This window comes from Callithrix jacchus, chromosome 10 (assembly GCF_049354715.1).
Source record: "Callithrix jacchus isolate 240 chromosome 10, calJac240_pri, whole genome shotgun sequence".
NCBI classification, from domain to species: Eukaryota; Metazoa; Chordata; class Mammalia; order Primates; family Cebidae; genus Callithrix; species Callithrix jacchus.
The window spans coordinates 14,248,975-14,268,523 of record NC_133511.1 but is presented as its reverse complement, the minus strand read 5'-3'; the positions used below and the strand labels follow the sequence as shown (position 1 = coordinate 14,268,523).

The 19,549-nt window shown below is 38.6% G+C and overlaps 2 protein-coding genes across 3 annotated transcripts in view; one reads left to right on the top strand and one right to left on the bottom strand.

Annotated features, from left to right (window-relative positions):
* Positions 1 to 15,062, top strand: part of LOC118145704 (NXPE family member 4) — a 30,199-nt gene extending 15,137 nt beyond the window's left edge. Inside the window, exons 3-6 of the mRNA XM_035264619.3 lie at positions 58 to 791; positions 1,397 to 1,458; positions 2,812 to 3,018; positions 14,176 to 15,062. Coding sequence (XP_035120510.3) covers positions 58 to 791; positions 1,397 to 1,458; positions 2,812 to 3,018; positions 14,176 to 14,711 — 1,539 coding nt within the window. The 3' untranslated portion in view covers positions 14,712 to 15,062. The remainder of the gene's footprint in view (positions 1 to 57; positions 792 to 1,396; positions 1,459 to 2,811; positions 3,019 to 14,175) is intronic.
* Positions 1 to 19,549, bottom strand: part of NXPE2 (neurexophilin and PC-esterase domain family member 2) — a 225,719-nt gene that overhangs the window by 79,216 nt on the left and 126,954 nt on the right. The gene's annotated exons all lie outside the window — the stretch shown is intronic.

The window sequence follows — 19,549 nt, the reverse complement described above, 5'->3', positions numbered from 1 at the left end:
TCAGATTAGGTATGCTCTAAATTTATCCATCTCATGTCACATTTGCTGTCATTTCAGCTTTGGTCTGCTCTAAACTTATCTATCTCCTTCCATTACTGGGACAACTCCACAAAGTCCTTAACCCCTAAAATACCACTGATACCATTAAAGTCACTAACAGAAACTGAACTGAGAATAAAGGAAATCATGGAGAAACTAGACCAGCAGATCCCACCCAGACCTTTTGACCACGTGAACACCACCACCAGTGCCGCACACAGCACAGCCTCCATCCTCAACCCTCGAGACACATACTGCAGGGGGGACCAGCTGGACATCCTGCTGGAGATGAGGGACCACTTGGGACACAGGAAGCAATATGGCGGAGATTTCCTGAGGGCCAGGATGTCCTCCCCAGCCCTGATGGCAGGTGCTTCGGGAAAGGTGACTGACTTCAACAACGGCACCTACCTCATCAGCTTCACTCTGTTCTGGGAGGGCCAGGTCTCCCTGTCTCTGCTGCTCATCCACCCCAGTGAAGGGGTGTCGGCTCTCTGGAGGGCAAGGAACCAAGGCTATGACAGGGTAATCTTCATTGGCCAGTTTGTCAATGGCATCTCCCAGGTCCACTCTGAATGTGGCTTGATCCCAAACACAAGTGCCGAATTGTGCCAGTACATGGACAACAGAGACCAAGAAGCCTTCTACTGCATGAGGCCTCAACACATACCCTGTGCTGCACTCACCCACATGTCTTCTAAGAACAAGCAAGTTTCTTATCTTAGCAAACAAGAAAAGAGTCTCTTTGAAAGGTAAAAATAATTACTTCTTGAGATTACCTGTGCAAATATTGTGATTTGGCCTATATACTGATCCAAAGAAAAGTCCTGTGAGTGCATCAACTTTGGGTGTCTTTAGCAAGAGCCTTTTGGGAAAGGATCTGTGAATTCATTTAGAGACAGTGCCCATCCTCTAGTAAGCCACACACTTTTTGAATATTTAACTTTTATCGAAGAGATAAAAAATAAATACAGAATAAAAACTAAAAGAAAATGAGAAATGCACATGTATATATGTGTGTGCACATACATGGGGATTTCCTGAGGGCCAGGATGTCCTCCCCAGCCCTAATGGCAGGTGCTTCATGAAAGGTGGCTGACCTCAACAATGGCACATACCTGGTCAGCTTCACTCTGCTTTCTTCTGCATCTCAATAAATCCTCTTGCATACTTTCTGGGTAACTGTATCCCATGGCATAATAGGCAAAGAAATGGAAATTTACTAAATGACCTGAAATTGAAGGCAGAATAATTGACTTATCTCTAAGAAATAACTGAAGCACTGGATAATCTAGCTTCTGTATGTTTCCTGATTTGAGGCCACGGACAGATTAATTTCCATATTTGTGTTTTTAAGGTCAAATGTGGGTGTAGAGATTATGGAAAAATTCAATACAATTAGTGTCTCCAAATGCAACAGTAAGTATCCGTGTGTTTGGTGGGTAGTGCCTAGTTCTAGACCCACTTAAAGGGTTTCTTCTTTCTACTTGACTGTTTCACTGTTTCAGTCTTATCAGTACTCTGTTCATCTGGCTTATCTAAGGTTGGCCAAGACACCAGTTATGTAGGTGAGTGAATAACGGAATCACTGGGATATCATAAGCTTATTTCAGTAACTGTAACTATCATCGTGAGTCTATTTGTCAGACAATGAATTATCTGCCCATTTCATACAACTTTTAAACGTTAACTCTTTTCCAATTCTATACTCAGTTCTTTACCTCCCCACAACACCCCTTTTCATACTACTGCCATCACCTCTTGCCACATCACCACTAGCCTATCACCATCTAGAGTTTCCAACCTGCCATCTGGGTGTCAATTTATTTTCATCCCTCCCTCTCGATCTTTGCCACCTTTCAAACAATTGTTAGCATACAAAATAGAACTTCCACACTTAAATTTACTAGGTTCTCTCCAATTTCTTTGAATCCAAATAGCCTAGGAAATTCCTGTCTAAAATGATTCAAGGCAAGAGCTTTTAAGTCTCTGCAAGTTCAGCATTAAAGCTAATCACAAAAAGAAAAGGAAAACCTTGCTAATGACTAATAAACCTGTCTACACTGAAGTGTAAATATGTACCTAGATGTAGAAATGTTATTTTTCACCACACATACAAGAGCACACTCATCCTAGTTGTTAAAATATTAAACTACTTCTTTCGGTTTAATAATAGTCACTGCCCCAAACGTGCCATGGGCTCCTCACCCTTGGCTACCTCAGCCCTTGGATTCCCAGACTCTTCTAAGCCTATCTTGGACCCCCAAGACACTCTCCAGCCTATAGCCATATTCATTTGGATTGGCCAGTTCCCAAGCCAAACTAGTTAAATACTCATTATATCACCTTTATCTAACTCAAAGGATTTTCATTTTGATGGTATCATTTAAGACACTTACGGTGTGACAGACTTAGGGGTAAAGTGAGCTAAAATGATAGGATAATTGAGCTTCCATTCTATGCAAGAATTGATGACTTTATTTTCATAGAAAGGCTGGAAAATATGTAAATTTTCCCCCAGAAAGCCATTTTTTTTTTTCCTGGGAGGAAACATATACTCTTATAATGAACATTATTTAGGAAATTCACATCAGAGAAAAATTTTTATAAAAAAATAGCTGTTCTGTTAACAGAATACTTCAATAAGAATTTTTCCACCACTACCACCACCGTTACTCCCTCTTAGGATACTTGGAGGATAGAAGGCTCTTAACAAATATTGATGGGTAATTTGATGTTTTGGAAGATCCTTTCTCACTGATTCTTTGGCAGAAGAAACAGTTGCCACGAAAGAGAAATGCAAGCTTGGAATGACAGCCACAATCCCCAGTGGGTATGTCTGGAGAAACACGTGGAATCCTGTCTCCTGCAGTTTGGCTACAGTCAAAATGAAGGAATGCCTGAGAGGAAAATTCATATATCTAATGGGAGATTCAACGATCCGCCAGTGGATGGAATACTTCAAAGCCAGTATCAACAGTATGCCTCAGTCTAAGCTATAATTCTTACTCCTTTAAGAAATTTCTTTTCCATTTCAAAGGAGAGAAGGGAATATGGGAAATGCTTCCTTTTTTCATATTTCTCAATCACAACACACAAAAATTTTTCACAAGGCATTGTTATCTTTCCTTTAAAAAGAAATACAGATGTCTAACTGAAAAGAAGCCAGTACATAAAAAGGATAATTATATCCCTACCTCTGCAGAATTCGTACTTCAATATGTACCCAGTATGCTCAGAAAACTGTTGATGGAGACAAAGATAACTTGAGATATTAAATTGTCCAGCTTCTAGAATCAGCAAAATGATTAAAGGTATGATTCTAGAACCAGACAGCCTGGGTTCAAAACCTGACCTCTCTTCCTCCTATCTGGGTGACTTCGAACAAGTTATATAACCATTCCATTCCTCAGTTTTCTCATCTGTCTACTGAAAAGAGTTTCTACCTGGTAAAACAAGGTCATGCATGCAATACATTTAGAATATTGTTTCTTACAAGTAAGTTCTCTTTGATGTAAGGTATCATTACTGTCATCATTATCTAAGAGAATACATGTCAGAATTGAGTTGGACCTTGCATTAGGTAGACACAAGTAAAGTATGGGCTTGAGGTCTAACCGATCTAGTCTGTGCTACTTAGAAACAATGAGTTCGGGCATGTTATTTATTTGCCCTGCCTGGTGCTCCTCATCAGTCGACTAGGAATAATAATAATGATATAGTTTGACTGATTGCCCCCTCCATATCTCATGTTGAAACATGATCTCCAACACTGGAGGTGGGACGTAGTGGGAAGTGTTTGGGTCATGGAGGTGGATCTCTCATGAATGGCTTGGTACTACCTGCCCCCTCCTCCCCACCGCCATGGTAATAAATGAGTTCTCACTCTGTCAGTTCATGTGAGAACTCGTTGTTTAAAAGAGCTTGGCATCTTTCTTGCTCCCTCTCTCACCATGTGACACACTGATTCCCCTTGCCTTTTGCCATGACTAAAAGCTTCCTGCCCTCACCAGATGCTGAACAGATGCTGAACAGATGCTGATGCCACACTTGTACAGACTGAAGAACCATCAGCCGAATAAGGCTCTTTTCCTTATAAATTATCCAGCTTCAAGTATTCCTTTATAGCAATGTGAACAGACTAATATGAGTACTACTTGGTGTTTGTATAGAAGATTAAATAAAGTAACGGATATAAAGTATTTAACACATTGCAAGGCATAGTGGCACATAGAAAGTGACCCAAAAAACAACAGCCATTGCAATTATTATCGTTAGTTAATTTAAGGGTCAGGGCTAGAATCCAGTTGCTAAAATCCTAGTCCGGTTGCTCTATTCACTAAACCAAGAGTGTACCAGTAATAACTCAGAATTTGCTAGTAGACCTTAGCAATCTCACCTACAAAACCATTGCCTGTCCCTCTATGTCCCCAGACCCTGGCTCTCATCACTGAGAGCAATGCAGTAGCTGTGGCTCCATCCTGGCCTTCCTAAAATGAAGCCACTCATGATTTCAAACTTATAAGGAAAGTTGAGCCAATAAAAGCGGGAAAATTGGTATGGCCTTTGTTCTAAGTTATAAGAAAAATTCTCAACAGAAGGGAGAACTTTAAATTGTGACCTCTGGTAAATGACTGAACTCCTACGGAAACCTCAATTACCTCATCTACAAAATTCAGGGTCTAGTGATAGCCTTTAGCATCACATTCTATAATGGTGATTCTCTTAGGTCATATAAAGGACTGAGTTATGGAGTTACCTACCCTCTTCAACTCATCTTTTAATTTGTCATAGGAAAACATCTGTTGTACACTGTGTTAAAAGTTAAATTCTATGGCCAGAGTATGATTTGGAAAAGAAAACCGAAGTGAGTTGTCCAAGGCAGAGTGAAGCAAATAGCTCTGCCATTTTCCTCCAACCCACCTTACAGCACCTCTGTTTTCCAGCCCCACTGGGTTAAGTCTTCAAATGCAGCCCTTTCCTTCTAAGACACTCCTATGTTACAAAGCATCAATAATTCTTCTCTACACATTTTCCTCATAAGTTCTAACTACCAAGCAGCCCTGTTGTTCTGATAAAAATCTAATTACTACGATGAAAATGGAAGAACTTCATTTTATTCTATTCATGTGTCAATTAAATGTACATGAGAGGATCTTTGAGGTGAATGGATAGGCCAGTCCAAATAAATGCTTTGTATATTGTAAAGGGCTCCACAAATGACTAGTAATACTTATTCTTATAGATAAGGCACTTAATATTACCCCATGCTTATGTGAAGGAAACACAGAAGTACAGAATATAATTTCGATCTTGTGGGAATTTAAAGAGTTTCTGGAGAAACAGGTTTACTTGCCTTTTTTTATGTAAAGACCATCAATTAGTACCTTTCTCTATCCTCAAATGATAGAGTTTACAATCAACAAAATGTAGAAAATAATAGTTTACAATCAACAAAACGTAGAAAAATAATACCTACAAAACTGACCACATAATCCTCCAAGGAAGTTACCTCACTACCTTTCCAACCTCAGTCCATCAGATTCCACATGATTCTATAAGATGACATGCACATAATCGCTCACATCTGCATAACACTTTTTAAATTTTTAATTTTTTTTATTTCAATAGCTTTTTGGGGAATAGGTGGTACTTGGTTACATAAATAAGTTCTTTAGTGGTGATTTCTGAGATTTTGATGCACCCATCACTCAAGCAGTGTACACTGTGCCCAATGTATAGTCTTTTATCCCTTGCCAACCCTGATCCTTTCTTCCGAGTCCCCAAAGTCCAATGTATCATTCTTAGGTCTTTTCATCCTCACAGCTTAGTTCCCACATAGGAGTGAGGAAATACAATATTTGGTTTTCCATTCCTGAGTTACTTCACTTAGAATAATAGCCTTTCATTTCATCCAGGTTGTGGCAAATGCCATTAATTCTTTCCTTTTCATGGCTGAGTAGTATTCTATAGTATATATACACCACATTTTCTTTATCTTCTCAATGACTGATGAGCATGTGGCTGATTCTATATTTTTGCAACTGCAAATTGTGTTGCTATAAATGTGTGTACAAGTATCTTTTTAGTATAATGACTTCTTTTCCGCTGGGTAGATACAAAGAAGTGAGATTGCTGAATCAAATGGTAGATCTCCTTTTAGTTCTTTAAGGAATCTCCACTGTTTTCCATAGTGGTTGTACTAGTTTAATTTCCCACCAACAGTGTAAAAGTGCTCCCTTTTGGCCAAATCCACACAAACATCTATTGATTTTTTTGAATCTGGCCTTTTTTTCTTAATACGGAATGAGGTGGTATCACATTGTGGTTTGATTTGCATTTCCCTGATAATTAGTGATGTTGAACATTTTTCCAAATGTTTGTTAACCATCTGTATATCATTTTTTAAGAATTGTCTATTCATGTCCTTAGCCCACTTTTTGATGGGATTGATTTTTTTCTTGCTGACTTCTTTGAGTTCTTTGTAGATTCTTGATATTAGTCCTTTGCTGGCTGTATAGATTGTGAAGATTTTCTCCCACTCTATGAGTTGTCTGTTACTCAGCTGATTATATGTTTAGCTATGCAGAAGCTTTTTAATTTAATTAAGTCCCATTTATTTATCTTTCTTTCTGTTGCATTTGCTTTTGGGTTCTTGGTCATAATGTTTTTACCTAAGCCAATGTCTAGAAAGGTTTTTCTGATGTTCTCTACTAGAATCCTTATGGCTTCAGGTCTTAGACTAAGTCTTTGGTCCACCTGGAGTTAATTTTTGTATAACGTAAGAGAGGAGGATCTACTTTCATTCTTCTATATGTGGCTTGCCAATTATCCTGGCACCATTTGTTGAAGAGGGTGTCCTTTCCCCACTTTATGTTTTTGTTTGCTTTGTTAAAGATCAGTTGGCTGTAAGGATTGGGCTTTATTTCTGGGTTCTCTATTCTGTTCCATTGGTCTATGTGCCTATTTTTATAACAGTACCATGTGTTTTGATGACTATGGCCTTATAGTATAGTTCAAAGTCAGGTAATGTGATGCCTCCAGATTTGTTCTTTTTGCTTCCTTGCTTTGTCTGTGTGGGGTCTTGTCTGGTTTCATACGCATTTTAGGATCGTTTCTTCTAGTTCTGTGAAGAATGGTGGTGGTATTTTGATGAAAATTGTATTAAATTTTTAGATTGCTTTTGACAGTATGGACATTTTCACAATATTGATTCTATCCATCCATGAGCATGTGATGTGTTTCCATTTATTTGTGTCATGTATGATTTCTTTCAGCAGTGTTTTGTAGCTTTCCTTATAGAGGTCTTTCATGTCCTTGGCTAGGTATGTTCCTAAGTTGTTTTTATTTTTGTTTTTGTTTTGTTTTGTTTGCAGCTACTATGAAAGGGATTGAGTTTTTGATTGATTCTTAGCTTGGTTGCTGTTGGTCAATAGCAGAGTTATTGATTTGTGTATATTAATATTGTATGCTAAAACTGCCGAATTCATTTACCAGTACTAGGAGCTTTTTGGACAAGTCTTTAGGGTTTTCTAGATATACTATCAAATCATCAGCAAACAGCAACAGTTTGACTTCCTCTTTAGTGATTCGAATGCCCTTTATTTCTTTCTTTTGTCCAAATGCTCTAGCTAGGACTCCCAGTCCTATGTTGAAGAGAAGTGGTGAAAATGGGCATCCTTGTCTTGTTCAAGTTCTCAGAGGGAATGCTTTCAGCTTTCCCCTATTCAGTATTATGTTGGCTGGGGATTTGTTGTAGATGGCTTTTATTACCTTAAGGTATGTTCATTCTATGCTGATTTTGCTGAGGGTTTTAATCATAATGGATGCTGGATTTTCTCAAATGCTTTTTCTGTGTTTATTTTTTTTTTAAGGGAGGAAGAGAGGAAGGCAGGAAGGGAGGAAAGGAGGCAGGGAGGGAGGGAGAAAGGGAGGGAGAGAAGGGAAGGAAGGAAATCAAGCAATGACAGACATTGCCGACCTGGATCTGGAGGTCTACAAGTTGATTTCTTTTTTTTTCTTTTTTTGAGAGAAGGAAAGAAAAAAAAGGAGTGAAGGAGAGGAAGAAAGAGGAAGAAAAAGAGGGAGAGAGAACAGAAATGTTGCTTTATTCTAAAAAAAAAATGGGTACTAATAATGGCCAATGTTTCATTTAAACCTATGAGTAGGTGTGATGTGGTATTGACAAGAATGTATATTTTCTGCATTTAAAGTGGAGAGCTCTATAAATATTTATTAAGTTTACTTGTTCTGGATCTGAGTTTGAGTCCTTGATATCCTTATTAATTTTCTGTCTCATTGAATCTAAGTGTCTATGTATCTGAGTGTTAGGATCGTTTGCTCTTGTTGTTGCATTGATCCTTTTACCACTATATCTTTGTTGCTTTAAAATCTATTTTATCAGATACGAGAATTGCAGTTCCTGCTTTTTATTTACTTATTTATTGTTGCTCTCCATTTGGTTGGTCAATCTTTCTCCATCCCTTTGTTTTGAGTCTTTGTGTATCCTTGCATGTGAAATGGGTCTGGATGTAGCATACCATTGGGTTTTGGCTGTATCTTTTGATTGGGAGATTTAGTCAATTGAAATTTAGGATTACTGCCATTTGATGTTAACTGGCTGTTTTATCCATTCATTGATGTAAATTCTTCTTTATGTTGATGCTCTATGCTTTTTGGTATATTTTTAGAAAGGCTAATACTGGTTGTTTCTTTCTATGTGTAATGCTTCTTTCAGAAGCTCTTGTAAAGCAGGCCTGGTGGTAATAAAATCTCTGAGTACTTGCTTGTTCATAAAAGATTTTATTTTTCCTTCAGTTGTGAAGCTTAGTTTGGCTGGATATGAAATTCTGGGATGAAAGTTCTGTTCTTTAAGGATGTTGAGTATTGGCCCCCACTCTCTTCTGGCTTGTAGAGTTTCTGCTGAGAGGTCTGCTGTAAGTCTGATAGTCTTCCCTTTGTAATTAACCTGACCTTTCTCTCTGGCTGCCCTTAGTATTTTCTCCTTTGTTTCAACCCTGGTGAATCTAATGATTATGTGCCTTGGGGTTGTTCTTCTTGAGGAATATGTTTGTGGTGTTCTCTGTATTACCTGGGGTTGAATATTGTCCTGCTTTGCTAGTTTAGGAAAATTTTCCTGAATAATATCCTGAAGAATATTTTCCAGCTTGGATTCATTCTCTCTGTCGCATTCAGGTACACCTATCAAACATAAATTTGGTCTTTTCACATAGTCCCACATTTCTTGGAGACTTTGCTCATTCCTTTTTATCCTTTTTTCTCAAATCTTGTCTTCTCGTTTTATTTCATTGAGTTGGACTTTGACCTCTGATATCCTTTCTTCTGCTTGAACAATTCAAGTGTTTAAACCTGTGCATACTTCTCGGAGTTCCTGCATTGTATTCTTCAGTTCCATTAATTCACTTATATTCCTAAGTTGTCTATTCTCATTAGGATTTCGTCAACCTTTTTTCAAAGTTCTTAGTTTCTTTACATTGGGCTACAACATGTTCTTTTAACTCACAGAAGTTTCTTATTATCCATCTTCTGAAGCCTGATTCTGTTAATGGGATGCTTTCATTCTCCATCAAGTCTTGTTCCCTTGTTGATGAGGAACTGTGATCCTCTTTAGAGGGAGAGACATTCTGATTTTGAGTATTCTCAGCCTTTTTTTGCTGGTTTCTTCCCATCATTGTAAATTTATCCACCTGTCGCCTTTGTAATTACCAACATTCAAATTAGGTCTCTGAGTGGACGTCCAAGTGGTTAATTCCTAGGACCGAAATGTGAGCAACCCACTGTGCCAGCCAAAACAGCGGCGTTAAGACTGATGGTGCTTTTCGGCGGGAGTCTCCAGTCTGGCTTCCTTCTTGAATCCGTAATAGGCGACTCTGCCTTCCCGGAGCTCCAAACCTCGGTCAGAAGGGGAACCAGTTCCGTTTACTCTGCACCGAGAGCTGCCATGCCAGCCACAAGAGTCGTGCTGGCAACCTGTGGAGCTCCTCCACTGGGAATCTTCTGCTCCATGAGCGACCAAAATTTGTCTGAAAGTCTGGCATCCTCTCCTTCTCTGAGCTTTCACTGGGAGCTGCAATCCCAAGATGTTAGCGATCGGCCATCTTGGATCATTCTCTCAGAAGTCGAGTTTGTCTCTTTTTACAGACAGACAGAAGTGTAAGCATTTGAATGAGGCAACTGAGGCCAGTTATTGAAATAAAGAAATTTAATCAGCTCCTGGGCGAGGTTCCATGGTCCCGGGGATAGGGGCCAGAGAAGTCGTCGTGATTTTCGTTTTTAATTCTGTTTATGTGGTGTATCACATTTATTGACTTACGTATGTTAAACCATCCCTGCATTCCTGGTATGAAACCCACTTGAATACGGTAGATTATCTTTTTGATATGCTGTTGGATTTGGTTAGCTAGTATTTTGTTGAGGATTTTAGCATCTATGTTCATCAGGGATATTGGTCTGTAGTTTTCTTTTTTTGTTGTGTCTTTCCCTGGTTTTGGTACTAGGATGATATTGGCTCTATAGAATGATTTAGGGAGGATTCCCTCTTTCTCTATCTTTTGGAACAGTGTCCATAGGATTTATATCAATTCTTCTTTGAATATCTGACAGAAATGAGCTGTGAATCTATCCTGAACTTTTTTGTGTTGACAATTTACTTATTACCATTTCTGTCTCACTGCTTGTTATTGGTCTGTTCAGAGATTCTATATAATTCTGGTTTAATCTAGTAGGGTTGTATATTTCCAGGAATGTATCTGCCTCTTCTAGGTTTTCTAGTTTATGTGTATAAAGGTGTTGATAGTAGCCTTGAATAATCTTTTGTATTTCTGTGGTATCAGTTGTGATATCTCCTGTTTCATTTCTAATTGAGCTTATTTGGATCTTCTCTCTTCTTTTCTTGGTTAATCTCATTAATGGTCTATTAATTTTATTTATCTTTTCAAATAACCAGCTTTTTGTTTCATTTATTTTTGTATTTTATTTCAGTTTCATTTAGTTCTGCTCTGATCTTCATTATTTCTTTTCTTCTGATGGATTTGGGTTTGGACTATTCTTGTTTCTCCAGATCCATGAGGTATGAGCATAGACTATCTATTTGTGCTTTCTCAGACTTTTTGATGTAGGCATTTAAGGCTATGACCTTTCCTCTGAGCATTGCTTTTGCTGTATCCCAGAGGTTTTGATAGCTTGTATCACTATTATTGTTTAGTTCAAAAAATTTTTTAATTTCCATCTTGATTTCATTGTTGACCCAATGATCACTCAGGGTGGGTTATTTAATTTCTATGTATTTGCATGGTTTTGAGGGTTCTTTTTGGAGTTGATTTCCAATTTTAATCCACTGTGGTCTCGGAGATATAATTTCGATTTTCTTAAATTTACTGAGATTTCTTTTGTAGCCTGTCATATGGTCTATCTTGGAGAATCTTCCATGTGCTCATGAATAGAATGTATATTCTTCAGTTGCTGGGTAGAATCTTCTGTAAATATCTGTTAAGTCCATTTGTTGTAGGGTATAGTTTAAGTCCATTGTTTCTTTGTTGACTTTCTATCTTGATGACTTGTGCAGTGATGTCAGTGGAGTGTTAAAGTTCCCCACTATTATTGTGTTGCCATCTCTCTCATTTCTTTGGTCTATTAGTAATTATTTTGTAAATTTGAAAGCTCCAGTGTTAGATGCATATATATTTAGAATTGTGGCATTTTCCTGTTTAATTAGTTATTTTATCATTATACAATGTCCCTCTTTGTCTTTTTAAACTGCTGTTGCTTTAAGGTTTGTTTTGTCTGACATAAGAATAGCTGCTCCTGCTTGCTTTTGGCGTCTATTTGCATGAAATATCTTTTTCCACCACTTTACCTTAAATTTATGTGAGTCATTATGTATTATTAACAGGTGACTCTCCTGAAGACAGCAGAAACTTGGTTGGTAAATTCTTGCCCATTCTTCCATTCTGTAAGTTTTGAGTGGAATATTGAGGCCAGCTACATTCAATGTTAGTATTGAGATATAAGATATACTATTCTATTCATTGTGCTACTTGTTGCCTGAATACCTTGTTGTTGTTGTTGTTGTTTTCATTTTGTTATTATATAAAGGTCCTGTGAGATTTATGTTTCAAGGAGGTTCTATTTTGGTGTATTTTGACAATTTGTTTCAAGATTCAGAGCACCTTTTAGCAGTCATTGTAGTGCTGGCTGGTAGTGGCAAATTCTCTCAGCATTTGTCTGGAAAAGACTATCTTTCCTTCATTTATGAAGCTTAGTTTCACTAAATACAAAATTCTTGGCTGATAATTGTTTTGTCTAAGGAGGCTAAAAATAGAACCCCAATCCCTTCTGATTTCTGCTGAGAAATCAGCTGTTATCTGATAGGTTTTCTTTTATAGGCTACTGGATGCCTTTGCCTCACAGCTCTTAAGATTTTTTCCCTTCATCTTGACTTTATTTTTTTTAATTTAAGTTCCGAGGTACATGTGAAGATCATGCAGAATTGTTGCATAGGTACACACATGGCAGTGTGGTTTGCTGCCTCCATCCCCCCATCACCTACATCTGGCATTTCTCCCCATGTTATTCCTCCCTGACCTCCCCACCCCCACCCTTGCTGTCCCTCCCTTGGCCCCATCTTGACTTTAAATAACGTGATGATTATGATGATGTACCTAGGTAATGATCTTTATGTGATTAATTTCCTAGGTGTTCTTTGAGATCCTTGTATTTGGAGGTGTAGATCTCCAGCAAAGCCAGGGAAGTCTTCCTTGATTAATCCCTCAACTATATTTTCCAGACTTTTGTATTTCTCTTCTTCTTTGGGAATACCAATTATTCTTACGTTTGGGCATTTAGCATAATGCCTAAACTTCTTGGTGGCTTTGTTCATTTTTAAATTTTTTTTTTGTCTTTGATGTATTGGGTTAATTCAAAAGCCTTGTCTTCTAACTCTGAGGTTCTTTCTTCTGCTTGTTCAATTCTATTGCTGAGACTTATTAGTGCATTTTGCCTTTCTCTAGGAATGTCCTTGATTTCCAAAGGTTGTGATAGTTTTTTATTTATACTATCTATTTCACTGAAGAATTTTCCTTTTATATTCTATATAATGTTTTAAATTTCTTTAAGTTGGACATTACCTTTCTCTGGTGCCTCCTTGATTAACTTAATAATTGGCCTTCTACATTCTTTTTCTGACAATTCAGAGATTTCTTCTTGGTTTGGATCCATTCCTGGTGAGCTTGTATGCTCTTTTGCGGGAGTTCAAGAATCTTGTTTTGTCATATTACCAGAATTGGTTTTTGGGTTTCTTCTCATTTGGGTAGAGTATGTCAGAGGGAAGATCTAAGATTCAAGGGCTGCTGTTCAGATTCTTTTGTCCTACAGGGTGCTGGCTTCATGTGGTTTAATTCCCCTTCCCCTAGGAATGTGGCTTCCTTGGAGCTGAACTGTAGTGACCGTTTTTGCTCTTCTGTGTCTAGCTACCCAGTGGAGCTACTGGGCTCTGGGTTGGTACTGAAGAATGTCTGCAAAGAATCCTGCGATATGACCCACTTTCAGGTCTTACAGCCATGGATACCAGCACCTGCTCCAGTTGAGTTAGCAGGGGAATGAAGTGGACTCTGCAAGGGTCCTTGGTTGTGTTTTTGTTTAGTGTGTTGGTTTCGTGTTGGTTGGCCTCCAACCAGGAGGTGGCACATCAGTTAACATCCTATAGGCAGGATGCAAACTTGCCCTAGGGACACAGTTTTTTATGTACATCTCAGGGAGCCTGCAGTGATGATCCTGTTCCTTCAAAGGGTCTATGGATTCTCTTGGCTTTCCTGATATGTTCCCGTGGTAGTTCTTGGAGCAAAAGTTCATGATGTAACCCTCCACATGCAGCTCTGTCTGTCCGAGTGGAAGCTGCAAGGAGTCGTGCCTCGTATCCACCATCTTAATCCAAGAAGATACATAACAGTTTTGACTGTTCAAATGATTTTCAAAAACATCCCCTCATCTAAACCTATAATAAATTAGACACGATTAGCTTATTTGATTTTTACCAATCAAATATCTTCTACCTTTATAATTACTCAATCTCTATAACTTTATCCTCCTTTAATTTTGGGATTGCCTATTTGTTATCAGCGCTGAAGTCAGTGGATCTGCATGAATCTGGAAAATTGCAACACCTACTTGCTGTGGATTTGGATAGAAATATCAACATTCAGTGGCAAAAACATTGTTATCCCTTGATAGCATCAATGACCTATTCAGTCAAAGAGATTGAGTACCTCAGCCGGGCCATTGACAGAACTGGAGGAGAAAAAAATACGATCGTTGTTATTTCTCTAGGCCAGCATTTCAGACCCTTTCCCATTGACGTTTTTATCCGAAGGGCCCTCAATGTCCACAAAGCCATTCAGCGTCTTCTTCTGAGAAGCCCAGACACTATGGTTATCCTCAAAACAGAAAACATCAGGGAGATGTACAATGATGCAGAAAGATTTAGTGACTTTCATGGTTACATTCAATATCTCATCATAAAGGACATTTTCCAGGATCTCAGTGTGAGTATCGTCGATGCCTGGGACATAACAATTGCATATGGCACAAATGATGTACACCCACCTCAACATGTAGTCAGAAATCAGATCAATATATTGTTAAATTATATTTGTTAAATAACACAAAAGACTGAAATTTGTTCACTTGAGTTAAAAAATATATATATTAACTGTCTACTAGCAGGCCAGATGCTGTGCTTGGCTCTGAATTCCCAACTAGCATGAGCAGAGAATCTACACTGTGGCTGATCCCTAAGCCAGCAATTCAGCTAAATGAGGGATTTCTAATCTCAGCTTCCACTGAAAAGTAAAACTAAAAATATTCATGAAAACAGCCTACCCTTCTTGATCAGAGCCATGTCACTCTTCACCAGTGGGAAGTCCACACACCAATGGGTAAAAGTTCTCTCTGATGTGTAAAAATTCAGAGTGATAAAGTAATTTTAAAATAAATATTTGGAGAAAGCAGTCCTGTTTGTTTATTTCTACCACTAAACACAAGCTCTAGATGAATTTCCAGGTCAGAAGAGAAGTCTCGTGAGGCAATTCTCCAGTAGTCATAGAGAGAATTCTAAGCAAGGACCCTTGGGTTCCAAAAACCTCTAAATTTTCTCTCTCTGTAGGAACTCCCAATACTAGACTCTAATCTGATTCTATAGTATTTATTATCTGTTTTTTTAGGACAGGTAAAAGCACAGGGCACCAGAATTCAGGAAGTTTGTGTTTAGTCTTGTTGCTGTTGATCATTTTAAGACTTTGGAGGATTGGGTACAGTGGCTCACACCTGTAATCCTAGCACTTTGGAGGCTGAGGTGGAAGGGTCACTTGAGTCGAGGAGTTTGAGGCTGCAGTGACACACCACTACACTAGAGCCAGAGTGACCGCACAAGACTCAGCCTCAATGGCGCAACCAGCCTCAAAAAACAACAAAAAAGACTGGATAAGTAACTTCAGCTCTCTGGGCATCAGGTGGTACTTTGGGACCTTGAGGGGTGGGAGAGGTGCCCCATGGGGGCAGAGTACCAGTTCCAATACCACTGCTTCAGCCAGAAAGAATATCAGTCACTCTTACCTATATATACATTGAATCCTGGGTGAGCTTTTTGTCTGAAAAAAATTCCACTGCTTAAAACATGTTTGAGAGCCACTATTATCTGAAAGCTATGATGTAGATAATCAATAACAACGGTTCCTATAATCTGCACATGTAGGTTAACATTTTAATCACTCTCATTTGCATTTTAATAGGCCTTCCCAAAGGGCAATGTGATTATTATCAAGCATTTGGTACCATGTTCTTCCTTAATTTTGTACTCTTCATCATGCTGCAGACACCACCGGGCCCCTGACCCAATAGTAAGAATGGCAAGAATAGTTGCATCTGGAAAAAACAATTACAATAGGGCACCTGAAATCTGTTTACCCAGTTTTGGCGGGGCAGGAGATAATACATTTTCTATTTATTTGCCAATAATCACAGTTCACAGTTCAATGCCCCATATACACCCAGATGGTCAAAATTACTTGTTTAAATCCCTACCATGTGCCAGGAACTGTTCTAGCCTTTAGGTATACAGTCATCAAAAAGACAAATGAAATCTCTACCATCGAAGATTTTATATTCTAATAAAGGAAAAAGATAATAAACAAAAAACAGATAAAATAATTCCATAATTCATGATAAAGTCATGTGAACAAAGCATATCACATTAGCGATAGGGTAACGGCATGGTGGTGATGAAGGTGACTAGTCATTTAGAGAAGCATCTCAGAAGAGAAGCATTGCAAGCAAGATAAAAAGGAGGCAGCCATGAGACAAAATGGAGAAAGAGGCTTGAGAAGTTAGAGAGAAGCAGGAGCTAGATCTTATAACCTATGGCAAAAAGTTTAAATTTTATTCTAGTTACAATGGGTGGGTAGTTGAGGGAGGAAGGGGAGAGGGAAAATAAGAGAGAGGGAATGAAAGAATAAGAGAGTGAAGAAGAGAGAGGGAAATCAAGAGAGTGAAGTGCAGTACCTTAACTCAAGCATCACTATGGACTACTATAGCTGCTAAGGTAAGAATGAACGAGAGTTGTGAAGCTCCAGGAATGGGGGAACAGGACCTGCTCTCTTTTATTAATAAAGTGACTCTCCACTACCCCTTTCTACTTGAGGTAAGATGGATAAAGGGCATTGAAGATCTTGCTAAAGGGGAAGATTTTTAAAAGAGAACACAGATCACTATAATTTTAGCACAGAAACTAAAATTTGAATGTGACCAAGGGATTTTTTTTTAAGCAAAGAAAAAAAAGACATATGTTTGTAATATTGAACTCTAAGAGGGAATGTAAGCTCAGATAGAAAGATACATTCACAATGATAATTCTCAGAAGTTAGCACTTTCTAGGGGCAATCCATGAAGGCTTAATGGTTCTTCTGAAAACCAAATCAATATACATATAGAGTTAGCTGTTACCATGTTTCTGTGATGTTTCATATGCTCATTTCCTGTCTGAGATAATTGGCCAGTATATATACATATATATAGCAAGTGCAAGTTGTTCTTCCAACAGAGGGAAAAAGTAAAAATGATTGACATGTAGCCCTTGGAGTTGAGTGGATTCTTAAACATTTTGGATAAATACTCCATGAAGAAAAAAACTGTAAAAATGTCCAAGGGAAACTTTTATCAAGAGGCAAGCATATTAAAGAATATACTGAAAAGAAACTGACACGGTGAGGTATTTCTTTCAAGAGAGGATATTTTCTAAAATAAATAAAGAAATAAATGGCATATTCTAAGTACCAGTTTGTGCTGAATTCTTACAGTTATAATTTTTCTCATCATTGTAACAGTCTGGGTCCAATGAAGAGGCAGAAACCACCCAGTGAGCTACACAGGGGAAGTTTGCTACAAAGAATTATTAAACTCTGATAAGTGAGTGACTATAAGATAAAGGAATCTCTATGTCTAAGGCTGAGGGACAGTGTCCAAAAAAAATTTGGAAGTGGCTCTTTCCCCAAGGCTGCAGTTCAGCCTTATTGGGGAAAGTATAGTTCATTTCACTGGAAAGCAGAGAGAATCTTTGGTTTTCTCAGGCTAGAGCTGGTCTGCAGTTGCTGGACAAGCAGAAAGGAATCCTCTGTAGTCCAGGCAGGGTGCAGGCAACCAGGAACCAGGGGTGTAGACAAGTGGGTAAGGGCCCAGGACAAAGATGAGCTGTGCAGGGGGTCCCGTATAGGGAATTGAGTGCCCATGCAAGCAGGAGGCCTTCACAGGCAGGGAGTGCTGGGATGCCGGAGCTAATGTGGAGGGCCACGAAAGGTTATCACCAGGCCAGGATGAGGCTGCAAGGTTGCCAAAAGATTGCTTATTCTGGGAACATGGCTGGGGAAGAGCCCCACTGGGTGTTCCCCATACCAAAAACACTGGCCTACTGCACAGCCCCCAGGACCAACAGGAGAGTTCCTTCTTTCTGCAATGCCCCTCAAAAACCCTCTACTGAGAAGGCTTAAAAATGTGCTCACTATATAGGAGGGTGCTTAAGGGAATTCTGGCCGTTATTGCAGAGAATGTATAGAGGGCGAATTTGGAGTCAAGAGGCAATAAATCAATAACTGACACAGTCATCAACCCAATCCTTTCTACTGGGTAATTTCTTTAGGAAACAGACTACTCTCTAATAGTTTGCATGCCTTTTCTGCATGGCCTCTAAAGTTGGAGTACCCTGGGGTTCATTCCTATGCAACTACTTTGCTCTGTCTACATGCTAATTTGGGGTGATACCAACTCCCTGGCTTAAATACCACCCATGATCTGCACAACTTTTAGGTATTTGTCTCCAGCTCTGATTTCTCCATTGAGCTTAGGACTTGCATATCTAATTGCCTACTTAACTTCCCATTTACCTGTCTAGGAGATATCTCAAACTCAATATGATTGAAGTAAAATTCTTTATTTATATCCCAAAATGCATTCGTCTCTAGTTTTCTGTGGTTCAGAAACGTTTCCAGATTCATACAGGTAGTCATAAATTGTCCTTGATTCATCCACTTCTCTCGTTCCTTTCAAAGTTCTGCCATATTTTTTTTACAATATACGTGAAGAATCTTTCTCCTCTTCTCGGTCGCTATTGCTATCATCTTAGTCTCAACTATATCACTTCCTTCCTGGACTCAGGCAATAACTGAGTCCTGCTCAGGCAGTAACTGATCTTCCTGCTCAGAATCTTGAAACTTGTACAACCCATTCTTTACACAGTAGCCAGATAGAGCTTTTTAAACTGTAAATGAGATCATTTTATATCCCTATATAAAACCCTTTAATACTTTCCAAAAGCCTTTCAGGATCCATACGGCTGAGTCTTCCTCATCACTCCAATCTCTTAAGTTTTCCTGACCACACAATCTAAAACTAGATCACCCCATCTCCATGTTATTCTTAATTTCTTCACTGTGTTCTTTTCATGAGTGCATGTATCACTCCCTAAAATAATCTCATTTAGTTGTCTATATTATTTTTACGTGTTCTACTCAGATTAAACTCTAGGTTCTCTAACGGTAAGGACTGTGGATTTGTTCACAGCATCTGGTACTATGTATACAATATGTTAAAGATTCAGTCCACACCTGTTAAATAAGTACAAGGACTCATTTTACATCTGCCAGGGAGTAAGTGGAACGTATTTATTTTTTCAGGATGATTATCTCTGTTTTATTTTTTTTTAATTTCAATAGTTTTTGGGGAACAGGTGCTGTTTGGTTGCATGGATAATTTCTTTAGTGGTGATTTATGGGATTTTGGTGCATCGATCACATGAGCAGTGTACACTGCACCCACCTTTTATCCCTTACCTCCCTATCAATCTTTCCCCCAAGTCCCCAAAGTTCATTGCATCATTTTTTATGCCTTTATGTCCTCACAGATTAGCTCCCACTTATAAGTGAGAACATATGATATGCTGTGTGGTTTT